This window comes from Strix uralensis, chromosome 4 (assembly GCF_047716275.1).
Source record: "Strix uralensis isolate ZFMK-TIS-50842 chromosome 4, bStrUra1, whole genome shotgun sequence".
In the NCBI taxonomy this organism is placed as follows: domain Eukaryota; kingdom Metazoa; phylum Chordata; class Aves; order Strigiformes; family Strigidae; genus Strix; species Strix uralensis.
Genome location: NC_133975.1, coordinates 53,567,978 through 53,589,823, shown reverse-complemented (window position 1 = coordinate 53,589,823; position 21,846 = coordinate 53,567,978). Strand labels below are relative to the sequence as shown.

At 39.9% G+C, this 21,846-nt stretch overlaps 1 protein-coding gene across 2 annotated transcripts in view; it reads right to left on the bottom strand.

The window, feature by feature from the left end:
• Window positions 1-16,855, bottom strand: part of SMARCAD1 (SNF2 related chromatin remodeling ATPase with DExD box 1) — a 45,243-nt gene extending 28,388 nt beyond the window's left edge. The window contains exons 1-5 of one of the 2 annotated variants that reach the window (XM_074866756.1): window positions 16,616-16,855; window positions 16,082-16,343; window positions 6,456-6,630; window positions 3,071-3,251; window positions 1,054-1,117 (exon numbers count right to left, since the gene is read on the bottom strand). In XM_074866756.1, coding sequence (XP_074722857.1) covers window positions 1,054-1,117; window positions 3,071-3,251; window positions 6,456-6,630; window positions 16,082-16,286 — 625 coding nt within the window. In that variant the 5' untranslated portion in view covers window positions 16,287-16,343; window positions 16,616-16,855. The remainder of the gene's footprint in view (window positions 1-1,053; window positions 1,118-3,070; window positions 3,252-6,455; window positions 6,631-16,081; window positions 16,344-16,615) is intronic. The other variant, XM_074866757.1, reaches the window with a different exon arrangement.
• Between the last annotated feature and the right edge of the window lie 4,991 nt (window positions 16,856-21,846).

Here is a 21,846-nt window from a genome sequence, read left to right as displayed (position 1 = left end):
ATATTGTTTCCAAATCCTTGGGATCCAGCATGAAGACACATGAACCACTTAGAACAACTAAAATAATCAAGAGTGAACAATAAATAGCTTTTCTCCTTTGTATCCAAACCACAAAGATTTCTCAGAAGAACCATGGACAACTGAACAGCAAACAGAAGGGGACTGATGAAACAGATCAACTTTTTACAATTACATAAATATTCATACCAATCTTCCACTCTTCCCCCACCAGTCCCAGTAAATCAGTCAAAAAGATTAATCTAAGACAAGAGATTTAACCCTGGACTTGGGTGATGTTAAGAAACAAACCGAAAGCCCAAGAATGATGACCCTTTTACATGTTTATCACTTTACACACTCCCACAGTCACGTGCTGGGTTTTCTGGTTTGGGTGGGGGTTTTTTTTGTGGTTGGGTTTTTTTTTTTGATAACAGCATGAGACTGCATAAATTCAGATGCAGAACAAAAAACCCTAAATAAACTCTGAGGGCTCAAAGGCATGGTTGATGGCTGTTTTGCTAGAAAACCGTAGGGATTTGTCTAATGTTTAAGACTAATAGCTCTTATTCTGAATTACAAGCAAGTCTTGAAGTCAGCCTGATGAGAAAATTGTGATGGGCCTTGACACAAACAGTATCTAGTTATGAGTGGCTACATACTCCAGTATATTTTTTCCATAGCACCAGATTTCTCACCTACAATATTCAGAATTACTATTACTAATCCATTACTATTTGTCTCAACTTCCGGGCAAAGAAGGAACCAGCAAGAACAGAAATCACTTAAGGTCCCACATGTAAAGCAATCCTGAGCTTCACAGAACAAATTCCTCTTTTTTGTTCTATTTTTGGATTTTGGTCTGCATCCTCTTTCCATCTTTCCCCCTTGCAAAGCCTGTAATTCAGTCTTGTGTTATTACACCACACAAACAATAGCATAACTTTTAGCATATCCTTTACCACTTTTTAAATACCTCCCAACCAAGTTTACTTCACTGAATTAGCTACAGCTTCTAAAGTTTTGTGGGTTTTTTTTTTTTTTTGTTAAACATACCTTCGTCATTGAACTTCAAACCAGCAGCTATTGCTTCATCCATTGTGCATGCTGATTCTATCAACTGCAAAAAAAAGTCAACTGCTAAGTGGTGAGATTTAATCCAGTTGAACAGAGGAAAGCAATGATAGATCAGTGTGATTGAAATACACTTTAGAAAACACTGTAAAAATACATGTATTATAATATCCAAGAACAAAATTAACAGGTAGCAAGTTAGCTAGCCTGATCACAAGCTATATTTGGAAACACTTTAAAAAACTTACTGGAAAACATTTTTAATGCAATCTCATTTATTATTGCTTTTTTTCCTACTTCACAAACCTACTGCGCAGGTTTACTTAAAAGCTTTTTTTCAAAAACTATTCAGTGTTACTATCACAAGCCCAGATGATCCAAAAAACTAATTTCTTAACTCATCTGTATATGTTATGTCACATTGGGCAATTTCCTGAAAGCACATGCATGAAACTTATAACATGCCTCAAAGTTTATCTATACTTCCTTGCAGTCCTAGATTCTTTCTCTATCGATGTGTTACCTCAAAATAATCATTTTTACAAATTACTTGGATGTTGACACTTTCAGAATGCCTTTTGCAAGTGAGATAACAGCAACAGAAGCAAATGGCCTAAAGGTAACAAATACAAAAAACACAAAAATGAAGTTATGAAGAATCCTGATTCCCAAGTATTTGTTCATGTTTGTGAAGATCACTTTACAGTTTTGCTATAAATAAAATTTCCTTTTCAAAAAACTCATGATTTTTCTTCAATAGCCTTCATCAGTTGTGTAGGGTTTGTCAGGACAGACTTTTACAGCTCCTCCATGAAGGAACAATAGATCTGCCTAATATTCCTTTGCCTTCCTTCAAAAACATTGTGGATATGTAACTGTGGACAAAAATTTGCACAACTTCTATGGACCAAGTTCTGCTGATACAGAAGCTATCTTACACTCTCCTGAGAATAAATATCATCAGCACTACATTACCACTGAGTAGTTAAAAACACCCCTGAAGTCACAAAACAGCAGTCAGACACACCACGTGTCATTTCTAGCTAGTTTCTAAGCTAGAATGAACAGCTATCACTCTTTGGTTTGAATGCATTCTATGTGGTCAAAAACTGAACCTTCATACATTCTGGACATCTACAGTGTAAATTTTATTACAACATCCAGGAGAAAAATTCCCAAACTGCTATTTGCAACTCCTTTCTTCCTAAAGTAGAAAGCCTAAATATTAAGCTTGATCCACTGGGGAAAAAAAAGCACCCAGCAACGACCACCAGTAAAATTTCTGTATTTCTTTAATGACATTTCAACAACTAGGAAACTTAAACACATTTAGCTTTGAAAACTAAAGCCAGTGAAAACCTAGTTACATATCAGCACTGAAAAGTAACCTTGCTAGAAATGTATTTTACTGTACTGAAGATATTTCACTTTAGTAAGTTACCATAATATTACTATAGATTTGTACTGTACATCGGACAATGGCCAAGAGCATCTCAGGTTCGCATGCAGCATAATCAAAATAAATTACAGTAAGTTCAAACTTACTCTCTTTTTGCCTCACTGGAAGTACTAAAGGCTTTACATATCAAATTTCATAAATGCAAGGGTGCAACATTTCATCTACTGAAGATGATAGCAATAATTTCACTCATTCTGCATTTAATCAGTTAGCTGCATTCCAACAACAGCAGCTATCAATAGTTATCAACCAAGACAGCTACAACTACGACTAAATATCACAACAGAAAGAAATAATAGAAAAATTTTCTATACACTGGAATTCACTGTTGCTGATCTATATTTTGTGTGTGTATATTCATTTTTATATATACTGAAGTGTCTGTGCATGTATGCATGTATATATGGAAACATTACATGGCTGTAGTTCCCCTAAAATACATTACTTTGATATACCCTTCTGCTAATAAAGCCAGAGGCTTAAGAATACTACCTACAAAATAGTAAATCAAAATAAAACAAAACAACAGAGCATTATTACTTGTAGTAATTCTTGGTCACTTCTTTGGGGAAAAAGCTCCTTCAGTGTTTGCAGCTTCGCATCTCTGATGTCTTCCTCTACACCCTTCTTCACAGCTGGCAACTGATCCCCACCATTTACATATGCCAACTGGGGAAGTTCATCTTCAGGCTGTTCATCATCATCAGACTGTTCAGAACTACTAAGTATGAGAGAAGAAAAATTAAGATTTATTTTTGCTCATGAATGTTTTACTCTACCAGAATGTTACTGTAAACCAAAACCAACAGAATTTCAAAAATGTGTTTAAATGCATTCAGTAACACTGAATCAACTTGTACCCAAAATGATAACCTCCTACTCACAACAAAATAAAGCATGTACGATTAAGTACAGTCTTCTGTTTACAGTAAACACATTTCAAGGTAGCAAAGGAAAGAAGACAGGAGGAACAGACAAGGGAAATACCATGACTTAACCTCGTATTGGGCTATAAAAGGTTACTTGCCAATTTACCAACCACCATCTTAATACATTTCACCATTTCAACTATCTGAATTACAGCACACCATCTCAAGTTTGTCTCAGTCTTGCTAGCATTTATTTGCCCAACAGATAAAAAGCTGTGGATAAGTTTTTTGTAAAAACTTTCCACATGCAGTATCAATTCCCTGAGTTCTCAGTTCACCGAGAAAGAAAATTCAGAGATCCTTATGCAGCATCTTAAACTTCTAAACATGGGAAGAACCTTTCTGAAAAAACCGAAGTCCTGAATTTACTGGAAGATTTATTATTAGACCTAGCCTGCAGGAAAAGCAATCCCTATATATTTTTCACAATATCCAGTTGCACAGACAAGACTGAAGGTAAGCACAGGCCTCCCATCCTACTGTCTTCCAGACACGTAAAATTCTCCTGCATGAAAATTAATTGAACTGTATGGAGTTTGTAGTTTCACAGGGACTTCACCATCAGAAAGGCTTGCCTGCAGGTGTCTCTACGCAGATACAGGTAAAAGACTAAAAGGAAACCTGTTTTTCCTCACTGTATCTTTCTTTAGCAGTTGCAACAGGCAGACTGCAATACAGTTCTGTAAAAAGCAGTAACATGTCACTTATGTAGAAGATACACACTATTTTGAGACAACTGTTCATCAAATAATCCTCCTCTCCCTATCCTGTTCAAAAGGCACACAGAGCCACATGGACTATCTGGTTGTGCCTCTTAAGAGTAAAAAAATCCTCAAAACAAAAAATAACCCAAATTCCTCTTCAATCCACCAAGCCATCTAGTTGTAAGCTTCAGAAGGTGAATCCAGCATCCACTTTAAAAAAGTCTTAGTGAAATGGCACATCAAAATTATATTAGCATATTTCAGATCTTTTGGGCTTGATAAGGAAAAAAGTTTCTTTATAAACTGCATTTAAAAAAGAAAATAAATCCAAATGGAAATGGTAACATTGGAATTACCCTATTCTTTCCTATCAGGGATTAACTTCTAGATACTTGTCAATAAAGCCAGAGTTGCACACATCATAAATCCTGTCCTCTCAGTACAATCACAATCTTATCAAGCATGAACGCTTAGTCAACCGCTAAACGAGTACGACTGACCAACAAAACCTTGTGTTAAGAGTTCTGCTTTTTTCCAACAGAGTCCAGACAGTGACTCTGCTCATGAAGCTGCAGCACACTCCCTTTTAGGAAAGAGATGCTTTCTGCTCTATCCCTTATTCAGGACAAGGGGGCTGGGATACACTATAAAAAGAAAAAAATTCACAAAACCCCCAAACACTAGGTAACACATGCACTAAAACGCACAGTGCAAAGACACTCAATTGACTGCTACTGTGCAAAGCCAGGTTAAGTTCAGTACAAGCCAGAGCTCATAAACCTGGCCAGATCCAAGCTAACCCCTGCCCCTCAATTCGTTTATTAGCTCAACCAGACTGCCACTTGTGAGACAGCTTAGTGAGTTCAGTACACATCAATTAGCACCTGAGCCAACACACCATGTCAAAGTGTCAGGCACTGGGGTGCCTGGTGCATAAGAGGCCAGTGGCTACGCAGCAATAATGAAAGTACAAGAGGATGTAGCTCATGTTCATCAATCTCACTAGGAGCCACCTTGCTGTCTGTCTCACTCCTGGTAACTGAAACAGTCTAGAAATAGCAAGTTGTGGCTCTGCAAGTTGGATCCTGCATGACTTATCACTGTCAGCTCCACATGGTACAAAATCACTTGTACTGCTTCCAAATCGGGTTTGATCCCAGAAGCTGCATAACTACGTTTACATAGCACTGCACACAAGCCAATTCAGTGCATGCAACCAGCTTGCCATCTCTGTATCCTTGCACAATCTACAACTTAAACCATAAACAGAAACAGTAGTTCACTCTGCTAAGTAATAAATTTAATTTTTTTTTCTTACCAAGCATCTGCCTTAAGTTGAAACTTTGGGGAAGATGCATTAAAAAAAATATCAAGAATTTCAGATAATAGCAGCAGGGAAAAGCATTATTTCTTTTCTGCTGACAAGCTCCAGTAACTCCATGCTCTGCATAAGCACTGAAATCTGACAAGAGACTACACCTATTAAGGTTGCTATTCCCATAAAAGTTTTCTGCCAATTAGTTCAGCCAGAGTATCAAAAAAGCAGGTTAAGCCATCTTGTTTTGCTTAGCACAAGAACATTTAAGGGGCACAGACAGTTACCACATTTCAGTCACACAGACATGTAACTAGCAGGTAATAAATAGCTGGGGTTTCTTTAAACCATTCCAACTGGTTGCATGCGATGTCTGTCTACATCTTGTCTCTCCTGCACTCTCAATGCTGCCTTTTTAGCACCCTCACAAGTGACTCTTGCACACTATTCTCTTCTCTCTCAGCTTATTCAAAAATATAAATTTCCAAATCACTAAAGAAAACGTTTCTACTAAGCACAGCAACCACATCATGCAACTAATACTTAACTTTAGCTCGGGAACTCTTATACTACACACTGAAGCTCTACTTGCTTTCCTGTCCACTATGGCTTCATAAAAAACTGAAACAAGATAAAACCAACTCCAGTAGAGTTTAAAACTATTAAAGCAAATATTTTACAGTTAAGCTTTCAAGTGCCATTAAAAGGATTTCAGAGGGGCAAATGCACAAACATGTAACGAACATCACACATATCATTCAACATCACAGAACTCCTCCCTTATTAAGTGTCTTCTCTGAGAAAATGGCTTAAGAGCCAATTCTTCTCCCCTGGAAATCCAGTAAAGTTTAGTTATGGGCAGGTAAATCACAAACCAGTAAACTGGAACCTAGCCTCTGATTTTCAAGTCAGTATTTCAATTTAGAACACCACATCAGGTTGCACAACCATTACAGGAAAACTGGCTTAAAGCATACATTACAACCACATCTCTCCTTGGAACCCTGTTTTCTTTTGCAGCACTGAAGTTTCTTGGTTCTTCATCTTCACTGTCTGAAGACACATCTAGGAACTGTACTCCTCTTCGATGCTTGAAATAAGATTGCTTCCTCGTCCTTTTGTCTTCAGGAGTTTCTGGGATGGCAGAGTACCCTGTGCATGACATTTCAATAGAAGAAAAGATACGAGACAATGACTTATGACTTACAACTTCAGACAAATAATCTTTATACCACAAGGTTTAAAAGATCATGTATTTTAGGTTAATAACTACTGTTATAAATACATTTTTATTTTTGGAAAAATGAATAGTCAGCAAAATCCTCTGAATTACTTCCAGGCTGATCAGGACATGGATAGAAACATACTGGCATATCTGATGCCTGATTTATGATCTGCTCATCTTGATAGCTTTTCAGAAAGGGAATGTCAGTGTTATACCGCAGAAAATTAGGAAGCTACATCAAGGAACTTGACAGGTAAGTTGCAGCTCCTATACAGATACAATCTATTTAGGCAGTCTTTCCACATTATGCTCCAGATGATTCTTAACACGGAAACAGCATATGGAAAGATGTTTCATGTTATATATGAAGCATCAGGATATACAGAATCTATACATAATCGGGATATGTCACTGCGAAGACATCTCACAAACCATATACTACCTTCAATAACACTTGCAAAACGCACCCACTATGTGTGCATTAGCAGGTATTAACTTTTCAGTTCTGAACATGCTTGTAAGACAACCAAAAGCACAAGCAGCCAGTCTATTAACATAATTCCTGAATTAGTCATGAATAATGCATGACTAAGTCCCCCAATGTTAGCTATACCTGAAGCCAACCCCATGAACATATCTAGATGAGGAAAACACGACCACAACGGAAATCTACACAAAACCTGACATATAAAATAGGTCTTGAACCTGAAGCAGAGGTAGGATTAGAACACTATAAAACAAAAACAAAAAGCCTACACTTTTATTACTTTGCTCTGTCGCCCTCTTTCAGCACAGTATGCTCTAACTGCATATACTATGTATTTCAAGGTGGTTCTAACTAAAACTCTGATGCTCCCATAGAAGCCTGGGCAAGGTAGAACACATGGTTCAGCCCATTGCCTATGCAGGCTGGAACCGTTCTGCTACCATCTTTAGAAAACCTTAAAAAAAAATTTTTAGTTGATACATGTAGACTGAATGTGCAGCTTCTAGCTCTTCCATCTTTAAATCTGCATTAAAAAGAACTAAATACTTAGATGCAATTGCCACCTCCTAAGTGTGCTATTTAATGTCAGTAATTGAAGAAAAATACTCAAGATGTTTTATGAAAGGTATGAGCCAAGAACCATACATAGCCTGACCTACTGCAGCCGTCCCACACATTCAAGACTTCATTCCTTTCTACCACTTGCCCATTTTAACAGCCAGTGCTGGAAAGAAGCTAGTAAACTGAGGAATTTTGTTTAAGACCAGGCAAATTATGGACCCTGAAGGCATGACTGAAGAGTGGAAGAAGAATGCATGGAACAGAGAATGTGACAACTACAGAGAACATTTTCTGTATGAATGTAATCTTGCAGAAAATAAATTTAAAACTCGCTATGCCAGCATTTGATGAAAACAAAGACAAATCCTAAAAGTACAAGCAATTTGCTGACATGGGAAACTACCAGATGATACTGGCTTTGAAAGGAAAAGGTACCCAGCAAACTGAAAAACATATGGTATCAAATGTTACACAGCACATTACTGAAAAGGAAGAACTTGAAAATGGAGCTTAACACTGGTTAAATGGATGGGAGTAAGCATAACTCAAACTTCTTTAATATCCATGAGGAAACGTAAACAAGGGTTCAGTGACAGTTCAAAAAACCAATCACTGAAGCCTTAAGTCTTCAGATGACCTTAGCTACACACATGAAAAATCCTATCTAAAATATTGAACATACTTCTAACCAAGCATTAGTCCATCTGTTTGGAAACAGAAGAGAAATAAGTAATAGCACATAATTATCATCACCTCAGCTTTTAATTCATGAAAGAACACCACAGCCTGTCAGAGAGTTAAAGTAAGAATAGTGTTTTTTCAGCATCCTGTTTCAGCAGAGAAACCCATGTTTTAATTTTCATCTAAAATCCTCTGTAACCTGCCATTTCCATATTTCTTACTGACCGGATGTAATAAAAAGGGGTTTATCTTTCTTTGGTACCAAAGAAGAATCTGCTTCCCAAGTGACTGGCAATTTTATCTCCTATCTGCTGCTGCTACCCAGTCCACACTCACTTCTCTGCTCCAGAACCAGGGGCACACAAACAACAGCTGCCTCCTGCTCCCTTCCTAGCCGATCAGGACAAAGGTCTACTGGCATCACACACAGACACACAACAGGGACCCCTCCAGTCGATGGCCTTAGACACTGAGCCCACCCAGGATGGAGCCTCAGTCTCCTCACCTGCTGGCACCAGAGCACAAGAGCCCCCAGAGTCTGCACACGACTCTGGCTGTCAGCACAGACACCCTCGCACAGCCCCCCCCCACTGTGGAGGTCTCCACCCCCTATCCGGTGGCTGGCACTGGGTCCCCTCATCTTGGGCTGTCCCACATACAAGTGGGCAACTTGCCCCTCTGGTCCCTCCCTGGCTTCCAAGGTCACCTTATCTGCTTTCTGGCTTGTCCTCTGGTACCCCCGCTCCCTCCACCAGGGCTGCACAGGGGGTAGTACCACAGACACGCAGGCCTCCACAGCCCACCTGGCCATTGTTTGGTTTCCCACTCACGGTGGTCCCTCCAGCTGCTGGCACCCCAGACATGTTGGGCCCCTGTGACCCCTGGCCCTCACTCCAGTTGCTGGCACTTAGACCCCAATGCACACAGAACAGATTCCCCTCACTCTGGAAAGTATTTAAGGATGGTTTTAACGAGAAGACAGGACTGACTACAGTGATCACGAACAGGGCACGGCCAGACAAGTATACTGACCTTCTACATGTAACCAACCCCTGTTACCCCCTCATCCCTCTATCTTCCCCACACTTGTTCCTCATCAAACCACTCTGATCCCTCCCCTTCCCCACCTTCGGATCAGGTTATCTGGGCTCCCCCACCTGCCACTGGGCAAAGACAAGCCTTTTACCCTGTGATATGACAACAAATGCCACCTATGTGGCTGGCATTGAAGAAACAGGAGCTCCCTACTACTGATAGCGTCTGATTTACATTGTAAGAAGATGGGTGAGAACACAGAGCAAGAGAGAAGTAGTAGAAGAGACTTCAAAATTAGAAAAAGAATAGCTACTGTTTATTAAAAGCCTCCGTGAAGGACAACAGACAGTAGTATACTCTGGACTGGGGTGGCAGATGGGTGTGAAGGGTTTTTTTTCCACCCATTTCCTACACCAAAGAGCTTTGAATCATAAGAACACACACCAAAACAATTACACAGGGAAGGTGTAGGAGAGTCAGCTACAACACTCCTCAGAGAGCTGATTTTTAATGATACAACTGTCACTGTAAGTCCTCATATAAAAGGATTTTACATTCTCATAATGCAAATACAGCATCATGGGCATCCTCTCCCCTCTAGCACATCAGTCCATTCTTAAAACTCATGTGTCTATAATCCAAACACCAGTGGTGCTTTCTCAGCTGCTAACTCTGGAACCATAATTTCAGCTGGAAATAAAGGTAGTTTCTTCTGCCTCCATTCACTAACACAAACTTGCTGAGTCAAGTTACTACAGAGCACAACGTCAGTTTTCAAAGCTGATTTGCTAGCAGATTCTACACACAGAAGAGGCTAGAATAAATTCACCTGATAATCAAATGCAGACGTGAGCTACATGGTGTCTAATTCCTTCGTCTGTGATAAATGGCCTCAATTTTAATTGAGTTATCATAAAAATGTCAACCTTTTCTATTGCTTTCAAAAACATGAGAGGATTACGGTAATGATTTTTAGAAGATGCAGGAGTCTCACTTTGTCAAGTAATCTTGTTATCTTGAAAAGCCCATATGCATGTAAATTTAGGCCTAAAAATTACTAGTTCTGAAGCAGTAACATACTGTCCCAAGACAGGCCTCCCTGCAACCAAAACCAACATGTTGGCAGTAGAAAGTTACTCAGTGGTACCTTCTTCTATCTGTCCATGTTTGGCAGACATGCTGTCCTTGACACAGTTGCTTTGCTTTATCTGAAAACCATTTAAGTTAAGATAAATACAGAAGGGCAAAAGAGACCTTTGGGAATGTATCAAACATTTTTATTAGTTTTTACCAAAGATGTGGGCAAATTTATTTCAGCAATTCCTCTCTAGCAAAGAAAAATAAAGCAGAAAAATTCTGAAGATTACAAAGTTGGATTAGCCAAGCAAGGGCTATCACAATAGGACAGAAATATCAGATGCATAAAAATATGTGAATGGAAATATCAAAACAGGTCTATAAGAAACATGAGAAGTTCACATCTCTACTGAATTAACAGAATTGATCAAGCCAGTTTTCATCATCTTTGCCTCTTAGGTTAGACTGTATTCCAAACATATTCCTTCTGCAAATAGCATGACATGCAAATGACAGGTAGTCATGATAGCTTTGCTAAGAAGCATCCTTATTGGGTTGTTTTTTTAAGAAAAAAACAAAACAAGGGAAGTTCACAAAAATAATACAGTCTTAATTTTATTCTTTGCAATATAAACCTTGGAAAAGGTTTAGATTAAAATAAAAAAGTATTTACTATTTCACTTAGTGACTTTTTTTTTTTTTTACTTTAAATAGCAATGACTGTCCAATCTTCATGACAACTCCTATACCTATGAAATGCTGAGCTGTCTGGAAAAAGCGTTTTCCCTCTCAAAAAAGCACTATTTTCTTCTCACTCCTCCACCTATTCCACTGAACAGAATCCTATGGTTGGGGGCGGGGGGGGGGGGGGGGGGGCGGGGCGGGAGGCAGGGAAGAGAGCAGAAATCACATGAGGAGTACTCATATTCAGAGCAAATTATAACCCTGTAGTAGAGTAGTAACAGATTAAACAGTTATTGCCACAGCACATAATTACTGGAGACAGAATTTCCTGATTATAAGCTATTAAAAAGGACTATTAAGGAATGCCTGCAATCGTAACACCAGTGTTTGACTCTAAGGCCAGAAATAGGAAAAAACAGAAGTACCCCTAACTGAAGATGTAAACAATAAAAACAAAACCCAACAGCAACTAATTTTTGCTATCATACCAAGAGACTCCATAGGAATATCTGGATCAAACTATCTGATTATATGGAGACAGTGCTAAGTTATGGATGAAGGTACTCAAATGCAACTGCTTTTAATAATGTTAGAGCAAATATTTTCTTCAGTTTAGTCAATAAAGACATAGCTTCAACTGCTCTTGAAAAAACTTCACCTGGAAATTTTATTTTTTTTTTTAAATCATACTCGCTACAGTCTTTTGGGAAGCATATACCTAGTGCAGGGTCATAATACATTGCCCTCTAATTCTAAAGATAACCACCTACACAAACCATACATCACACTCAGAGAAAGCCAGCCTCTTCTCTGCTACATAAAAACAAAACTGAGGTAATACTTAGAGGCTTACCACATTTACTAACACTGCACAACACACACTGTCAAATGGAAAGTAATTTCCACCTACTTTTGGAAAGCAGTATAAAATGCATGCTGCTCATGTCCACCAGCTAATTAATACTCCAGTTTCACAGGAAAGCCTTTCATTTGCTAAAATAATCCTAAATATCAGTGTCACTCTAAGGTTCCTCTCAAAGAGACCATTTCAAAACGATTACTTCACCACACCTTCCCATGAATCCTCAAAAAAGTTCAATAGGTATTGCAGTCGTTACTTTTTTTCAGAAATGTTTTAAGTAGAATTATGCTCTATGAACTGTGACGTAAGTGAAAGACATGACTTCCTTGGATCATAAGGAAAATTATGACATGAAAACAAAAAAAGCAGTCCCAGTGCAAATGAATGATGTGACACACACAATATCGTAACCCAGAAGTACAGTAATTTGGGTTATATATTTGGATAGTACAGAGAGGCTATAAGAAAGTCAACCATCAATAACACGATTATATATAATAGTTTAATTTAATCTACAACTTTTATTTCAGTTTATTGTTGAAGCTTTGTAAGCACACTTTTTGAATACCAATCTCATTTTGGAGTTCGTGACTGTAATTATTCTAACTTGTACAGTTCTGATATAGTTCTGCTCCATTTCTACAATTGGAATAATCTTATTATCTTAGTATATCAGGCTATTCACATAATTAAAAACATCTAATTGAAAATTAAGAAGATAGCTTCACAGTTTTCTTAGAGACTAATAGAAACCAAATGTGTGTATTATTTAGTAAATAATACTAATTTTTACAGAAAATTGTAGTAAACCGCTCCAATGCATTTTTTCCAACTTTTTAGAGAGGTATCTTTCAGATATAATTCGATAACTGCCCCCGTAGTTGGTTTCTAACCCTCAGTTAAGTATATTCAGTATTACCACCTACAACTTAACTGTAAAGTCACTGCCAGCCTGTGTAATTTTGAATATACACAGGCATATAAAGATGACCAGTTCTTCTGGCCATCATACTACAAATTGCTTATTGAAGTGTAGGGTATGCATGTTCAATAGAAAGCAACAAGAAATATTACATACATGCATACCCAGGGTGCAGAACAATCTACCAATATTAGTTTGTTCTGGGAAAACAAAACAAAAAAATTAACTAAAAAGATAATGGCATTTCATTAAACAATAGACACCATCTATTTTTTTTTCCCAATACGAGTGAAGTTAAAACAATCGTATGCATATTTTGGGACACTTCACAAAACAGAAATCTAAAGAAATCCCTAGGAAATTATACCGAACCATTCGTGCTCCTGAAGGAAAAAGTCTGATTTAAAAACTCTTTTTACATATGCAATATGATTGCATGATACCAAATGAAATAGGACAAAAAAAGCCATGAGCCATTTAATATTTTTTGTTTGTATAAGTGAAACGAATAACACTCTCCTCTTGTTTCCCCAGTTTCATGTACCAGTATTTTGTGAATCTGTGTTTCTCTTCAGAAGAAATACAAGTAATTGTTGTCCTCACATGATTTATTGAGCATTAGGTAAAGTTTTTTTTAGTTAACTTGGTGTAAACTGCTTCTTACACAAAACAACTCAATACTCTGACTTATGTATTTAGCAGTAGAGAGAGCACACAGTACCATAAACTGGTCATCTCTGTACTTTTTCTATGATAATAAAAGAAAAAAACAAGTAGCTGTCCATTTTATTTGACCCAAAGTAAGAAAACTTCTGTCTTCCTGTCAATAATTAGGAAATATGGAGGATAAGCATTTGCTAAATGTAAAAGAGGAAAATAGATTTGATTAAATGCCCCATATCCTGAAGATAAAATCCAAGTGTTTTCAGTTAACTTCTATATATGTAGAAAAGCTTGATTATTAAAAAGGTTAATTCCTTTAAATAGGTTACAAAACAATGATGTGCAAAAGTGAAAAAAATTCAAACCACTCCTTTAAACACTCAGTATCTGTGAAAGACGAAGCATTATGTAAATGTAAAGTACTAGCAATTACATCTCAATTTTAAATATTAATGAGCACCCCCAGATCTACACCAGCATCTGTGTCCATGGACTCTTATTTAAGTAAGCCACTTGCTCTAATTTTGGCTGCACTTCTACTCTGTTTTACTTGTAGCTACCATTATCTCCCACTAGTTTTCCTCACCATTACTTAGCCTTCCACAACAGTTCCTGTTTTAGACTGCCCTTCATCTTTCCTTTTATTACTTCATATCTAAACTCATGCCTCTAAATTGGATATTACATCCCTTCTCAGTCCTACCCCTGCAGTGTATAAGCCAAGGGAGACCAGTATTTTGAAAAACAAGCTCCAAAGTTTGTTGGCCTTGGTAGTTATGCTCTACCTACATGCTTCCCCTGACAAAGTCAAGTCCACAGGTAGATTAAAGGAAAAACCACCATATTTAAAAAAAAAAAAAAAAAAAAAAAAAATCACAAATAAGCCACAAAAATGGCACCATCCATTACTTGACATCTATGTTCACAGTTCAAGAAGGGTACCTGCATTCAGTGACTCCTACACCTCGCAGGACAGTGACTTATTACAAACAGGAAGACAACACCTGTTCCAAAGTACACTTCCGCAGAATGCCAGTTTTTTCATGTAATCCATTACAAAGCACACACATATCAGAAGCCACAACCCAACAGTTGCTTGCTTCTTGTGTCAAATTCTCCCTGCCACCAAAACATCCTCTCTGCTAGTGGACAGGCTACTTAACTCCAGACTGGCAACACTCGAGCCAAGACTTAGAGGGTTTTTTTGTCATTTTTTAAACATAAAGCACCAACTGATATTTACTAATGTAAACACAAGAGCACTCCAGTCAACTGAAAACAGTCAACCTGCACAAAGCCAAAATTCAGGAAATAGTAAATATCAATCCACTGTAATATTGATTTGGCTCACCTTTAAAAGAGGAACCCCTCCTTGTACATGAAAGGTCCTCTGTTATCACATAAAGTACTATGATAAACTGCCTTCCACCAAGGGAAAGTTGTATGCAAAACAAATGTAGTTAAGCCACACCAACTGATATTGTTGCTCTTTACTGACTAAGTGCATAGACAAAGCCTATCTGATCAATGCCACTTGTATCCTGACATCTGTATCAGAAGTTACATGGAATGTCCGAAATGTATAAAATAATCAGCAACCAATAATTTTTGTTCTTCCATTGTTATTCCTTCAGTAACAGAAAAGCTACTGGTGAACACGATTATGCAGCTGACAGCCATTACTGTTGTTTATTAGTATTAACTGATGAATCCAAACAGAAACAGCACATCTCTAGTGTATCAGCCAAACAAACCAATAAATTGCTACACAAGCAAGTTTTTCACATTTCTATGAAAACCACAAGCTACTGCCAGGAAAGAGGACAAACACTGCTACAACACTATTAACACAATCAGCTTGTCAGAATCAGCAGCAGGTTTCTCAGCTCTTTACAAAACCAGGCCCAACTGAAAAGAAACTGTTTTTTTTCTTTTCAGTTTTATCTGTGATATTCCACATCGCATTAGCCTAGGGCTCTAGTTAAAAAGTCAAGTCTATATAGTGTTGCATTTATTAGACAACAAAAAGGGATTCTTTTCCTTTGAAAATCCTGAAATACTGTATTAGTGTAAAATAATTACCAGTGAAGATAATGCCTAGAAGATCATAACATACTTTAAACATTTAAATTGTAGCTTGTTTACTCAACTGAAAAAAAATCATTTCAGCTTCAGTTATCAGAAGGTTTCTGACTTGATTGTGAGTGTACAAGTTCAATTATAGCAAGCACCATTACAAATAAGGATACTTTTGTGGAAATTGCTGTGAAATATGTGTGCACAGAAAAGTCCATTTGTAAAACAAAGAGGGGAAAAAAAAAAAAAAAAACCAAAACGCAACGACTTTATTTCTAGAAATGAAGTACTTACACTGCTCTTATACTACATACAAAACCCCTGACTCACCAGTTATCTCCGTCACATCCGAAGCTGGAGTATCTGGCCTGTTGCTATCATCTGTAGCTTCATCCTCATCCCCTCCAGCTGCAGCACCACCCGCTGCAGTAGAATTAGCCGCCTGCACTTGGGCTGCTGAAGGAGACACGGTTTCCTGCTCCGCATTTTTAATCTTCCTCTCAAAGCGAAAGCGGTCCAAGTTGTAGAGACTCATATTCTTAACCTACCGCTCCTGTCTGCGGGGAAACAGGCGGGCTCGACTCGGCAGTTTCTGCGGGAAAAGCCGGGAAGAGGAAAGAGGCGGCAGGGCTCATAAGCTGTACCTCAGAAAAACGCCGCCGCAGTGACCGCGGGAGGGGCCGGGGGACCCGCCAACCGGGCGCTCCCCCGTTCCCACGGAAACGGGAGCCCGGCGGCGTTGTCAGACAGCGGGGAGGTACCTGCCCACCCCTGCCCGCCGCCTTCCTCCCGCGCCCCCGGCCTCCCTCCTCCCCCCACGACGGCCGGCACCCCCCGGGCCCCGGCGACGGGCCCCGCACGCACCTGCCGCGCACCGGGGCCGACACCGGCGGGGCGCGGGTGGCCGCGGGAAGCACGGGAGGGAGCGGCAGTGACGCCGGCCGGACCGGGCCGGCCCCAAGACACCTGGCGGCCGCCGCCGCGGCACAAAGAGAAACGAGGAGAGAAGGGAGGCAGGAGCTGGCAAGATGCGGCCCGGGCGGCGAGGAGCACAACGCTCCCCGATGGCGGCAGCAACGGCCCGCTCCCTTCAGAATCGACGCGCCGTGGCGTCGGCGCTTGATTATGACGTCACCGCCCCCACCAATCACCTCGCCCGGACGGGGCTCGCGGGCGCGTGCGCCTTCGCGCCTTTTTCGTCGAGACCGGCGTAAGCTGGGTCCTTCCCCGCGCGCGAGGCGGCCGGGGGCCTCCGCTGGGCACGGGAGGAGCGCGGGGGGGCGGCAGCGCCGCGCCGGCCTCAGGGGGCGCCGCTGGAGTGGCCGCGGCTCCTGACGGCCCCCTCGGGTCCCCGGAGGTCTCACATCCACGCGTGGGCTCTGCCGCGGGGCCTCGTTCGGGGTTTGGCATCCACTGCTGCCCCATGCAACTTCGCTACCGTGGTGACAAAGTAGATGTGCAGCTTCCAGGCCCTGGTACTGCTTGAATGCCGTTTTCATACCGAATGATCGTGTATTACTGTCCTACCAGCCCCCCACAGGTTGAAAAGTTTGTGTGGGGGACTGTTAAGAGACCATCATAAAAGCTCTGGACCTGTAAAACACAGGCTTTAGGGCAGTTTTCAGACTAGGTTTCTCAGCATGTCTCCAGGATTGTGTCCCTTCAGCAGGACATAGGGAAAAACATTTCCTTTCAAAGTCTTGGCTCAGGACCCCCTGCCTGACTGGATTTCAGTTGGTGCTGTGTGGTGGTGTGCAGGCAGCGCGGTCTGGGCAGGCAGAGGCTGGTGGGGTCAGCTGGCATTGCGCTGAGCATGTTACCAGGGCTGAAATGGTGTCCTTACATACTGTAAGCAGCAGAGAGGTACCAGAACTACCTTTACATACCTGTCCTTCAAATACTAGTCACCTGAGAAATAAAGCCTTCAATGCCTGGCAGGAATTATTATACTGGAGACCCAGGTGCAGCAGCTATTTAAAACATTTTGGAGAGGTTGTGCTAGCCAACAGCAAAAAAAAGCACCACTTCCCTGTCTGTCACACCAGCCCTGTAGCACCACGCTCACAGACATCTTCTTCACCATTGACATTTTTTGCCATTTAAATTGCAGTAGCCCAAACGCCCAAGCAAGGGTCATGGCTGTGCTGTGCTAGGTTATGTGCCACTGTCAGCCTTACTTACTACCAGGCTGCATGGAGGTGGGGTGAACTGTGTTGTCTGGCAAACCTGCTACAGCCTGAAAGCTGGAGGTGGTCCAGGTACTTCCAGAAATGCCACCTACACATATATTTCCTCTACCTGGAAATTTCTTTCTATCAGAATTAGTCACTATCACCAGTAGTCAGCAGATCTGGGTCTCAGCTACCTCATACTGAATCATCATCATCATTATAATAAAGTTTGTTTTCCTGAAGGAGACTCTCATGGGAGTTGTTTGGTGCTCCTTTTGCCACTGTGCCTTTTACAACACATCGTGGTGCTTGACAGTCACGTTCACCCAGCATGAGCACCTGGTTTGACTCATTTGTGCCTGATTCCAGTTCTGCCCTTTCCATCAAGCAAATGGCAAGAAGTGGTACGGGCTTCAAAAGGCTTTTCCATCTCGCACATCTAAATGACAGACCCATCTCTCATATTTATCAGTAGTGTCTCCTCTTACTCCAGCCTCAGGGCTGCAGCAGAACAATTTGTCGTTTTGGGTCTGTGCTAGAACAAGAAAATAAAACTCAGTACTGAACAGGCAGATAAGCTCTGAGGAGCAAAAGGATTTGGTGGAACCCCCTTCCAAATCAAGCTTCATTGAAGATGTCTTGCCTCCAAATCAAATACTAATTTAGTATTTAGATAGCAGATGAGTTGAAATTCATTGGAAGCTGCATTGTGTTGATCCCAGATTCAAATATAAGTTGCAGCTGAATGTGTAAATTGAATGGAAGACGGGTTTCCTCCGCAGAGGTGGATGCCAAGGCCCAGGTGGATTTGCAGACGTGGCTGGTGGTGGAGCAGTAGATGGTACAGAGATGACCTGAGGTTATCGTCTGAGGAAGGCTAAATTGTGCTGGAGAAGGATGAGTGCCTGGGCTAGAGACACTGTTGATGTATCAAAAGTCAACTGGTCTAGGGCTTTCATAGGAGAATTCTGCTTTGCAACTCAGAGTAAGATAAATAAAGCAAACAGCAGGTTGGCCTGAAAAGGGGAGATAGATCTGCCTGTCAGCATAGGGTCGGGCTACTACCAACTTGAAATTCCACCCACTTGAAAGGCAAGTTACCCCCCAAAATGGGAATAAAGCAGTTCATAGGTACATCAGAAGCTAAGCCAGGTGAGGTTTACAGAAGGAAAAAGGATGGGCCATGAGGACCCTTTCTCTTGAGCATATGGGTTTAGCTCTTTCCTGGGACCTGATAACCATCACAAAGCTCATCAGCTTCTTTGTGAAGTGTTAGTACTGGTGTCAGCATCTCTCATGTGATTGACTCACACAAACTTATAGCAATGCATATAAACATCTATAGTTTCAGAATCCTGACAAGATTTAGACCACTCTTTCCGTGAGGAGAAGATACAAAACACACGTGATAGCTGTTAAGCCACATTGCTTGACTTCGAGGACACAGTCGAACAATGATTGGTAAATGTACAGAGATGAATAGGCTATAGAACTAAAAAGTTGAAAGAGTAATAATAGAAGAGTTGAGAAGAGAAAGATGAAACTGGAGAAAGCAAGTGTAAAGGGGAGCATACACTCAGGTCAGTCTGTATTTGTGACTCAACAAGGCAGTCAGGACCACCAGTCCTGGGAAAAAAAAAAAAAAAAAAAAAAGACATGAATTCCAGAACTTGGGAGAGAAAGCAAGTACAAGCTAAGAAAACAGTGAAAATGAAAGGGATTAAATTCAACACTCCAGAACATGTCAGACTTTAAAAGCATTGTGTTAACAGGAATTAGCATGAACCTAGAAAATGCTGCACCAGATTATTTCAGTTTTTTACAGTGCTTTGAACTTGAAAAGACTAGGTAATTGATAGGTATTAGTATTATTAACAAGCTATCGTGAATTCCTGGCAAGCAAGGCAGGCAAAATGTCTTTTTTGAGGTGCTAATGACACCAGTTAGACAGCTCATACTTACTGGAGAACTGACAGATTGCTGTCTGCTATTGTTTTGAAGGTTGATTTGTGAGAATGGTAGCAAAAATTTGAAAGGAATCTATTTCTATACAGAATTGCTTTACATGCAACGTTAGAGCTGTTAATTTGACTTGTTTTTTCTTAAGCTACAGTTTTATTGCTACATCAGTGGTAGGGAGGAGCATACCAGATGGTATGTGGGCCTTCTGAGGTAAGTATGAAGGTTTATAGAGCAGTGATATATGTTAATGGCCCAAACACCGAGAGGAGCAAAAGAAAACAAAAATATCAGATTAAAATTACTCTTTTTGAAATTGATGCAAATTGAATTTACATTACCTTTAGTAGAAGTGAAGTCGGTTTTAAGGGTTTGATAATAGGAGTTAAAATCTGTTCAGATAGGAAGAGTGTCGTGTTTTATATCACGATTTACAAATTGGTAAGGTATTAATAAAAATATTGTTCAGCAAGACAAAATGTGTCTATAGCCATTCCTAACAAGTCTCTTTTGTTTCAACTGTTTTTCTTTCATCTTTGATTCATGCCCTTTTTGTGCCCTGTCACTTCAAGAAATATTGGTAGGGGTGCTGTTCTGTATTAAAAAAAAAAACAAAACTGCGGGGGGGAAAGTCTACATTAATTACAATGTGAAAACACACCAAAGTTGTACTGTGGTATAAAATCAACAGGGTTTGTGACACAGATAGATCCTCATAGCACATCTGTTGGGGCTTGCCCCCAAATATTGTATAGGATTGGTGGGAAGTGTTTCTGCTTTGTTATAAATTGTGAGCAACAAGACAAGCTGTCAAATGCAGATGGGTTTGTACTTGATCATAAATTAAAAAAAAAAAAGGAAAAAATTAATAAAATGTTGAAACTAGTTCAGCTGCAGCTGGAAAAGCAATAGGAGTTGTATGTAGTACATGACGTTGCTGTAGCAACCTCACCATACCTAAATATATGAATATCCAAACTATTTTGATGTGTGAGCTGCACAGTGATTATAGAGTAAGGCCTCAGGTCGGAACCATCCCAGAGCTGTCTCTTTTCTCTCTTACCCAAGGGGGTGTTCCTTTTTATTATCCATTGAATAGACAGCTTATTCTATTCAGCAGACAATAAAAATGAACACCCTTTGGGGAAGAATAAGAGCATAAGACTGGTTTTGTAGTATGACTGGTTTTGTATTCGTATTACTTTACATGAGTTTCATTTTTTTTGTGTCTGAAGATACTTTAAAAGTGTCTAGTGTGGTTCATGTTTACCAGGAAAATGTTATTCCAATATCTTTTTTCTCACCTGAGGTTATTGGAGATAGTTTATTTCAAGCACTATTATTTCAAGATTGATCTTACAGAAAATAATTTGTGTTTGTTTGTTTTAGTTGTAAAAAAGTAGACACATCTTAGGTATTTTAATTTCCTCCACTTCTCTGAAGTAGTCAGTTTCTCTTTTTGGTTTTATATGTATTTGATTAAGAAATGAGAGAGAAAAACTGACTGTTGAATTTAGAACATTGTGCTTGTCACCCATTTCATTCACTTGGGCAAATGCTACCTCAGAAATCAAGCTAAACATATTTTAATAACTGCCTAGATCTCAAATGGCTATGTCTTGTCAGAAACTATGCATCTATGATACTTCCACTGACTTTTTTTGGTATTTTGAGGTTTATTGTCATGTGTTTTCCAGCATGATGCTCCAGGAGAAGTATGCAATATGATTCAGTAGAATCATGTCATAGAATAAGTGGATTCTGCACTAGTAAAGACAGTGGTTATTTCTCCAGAGATTGAAATGGCAGCATGCTCAAGCCAAATATGCACAACACCACCCTTCCACACTGCGCTGCCCTCCTCCTGCAAAGATTTACATGCATTTTAAGTAGTCCTGCTCCTTTGTATGCCATTGTCTTACTTTGTAATGGCTCAGTGAGAAGGTAAACAACTTTATTTTGGAA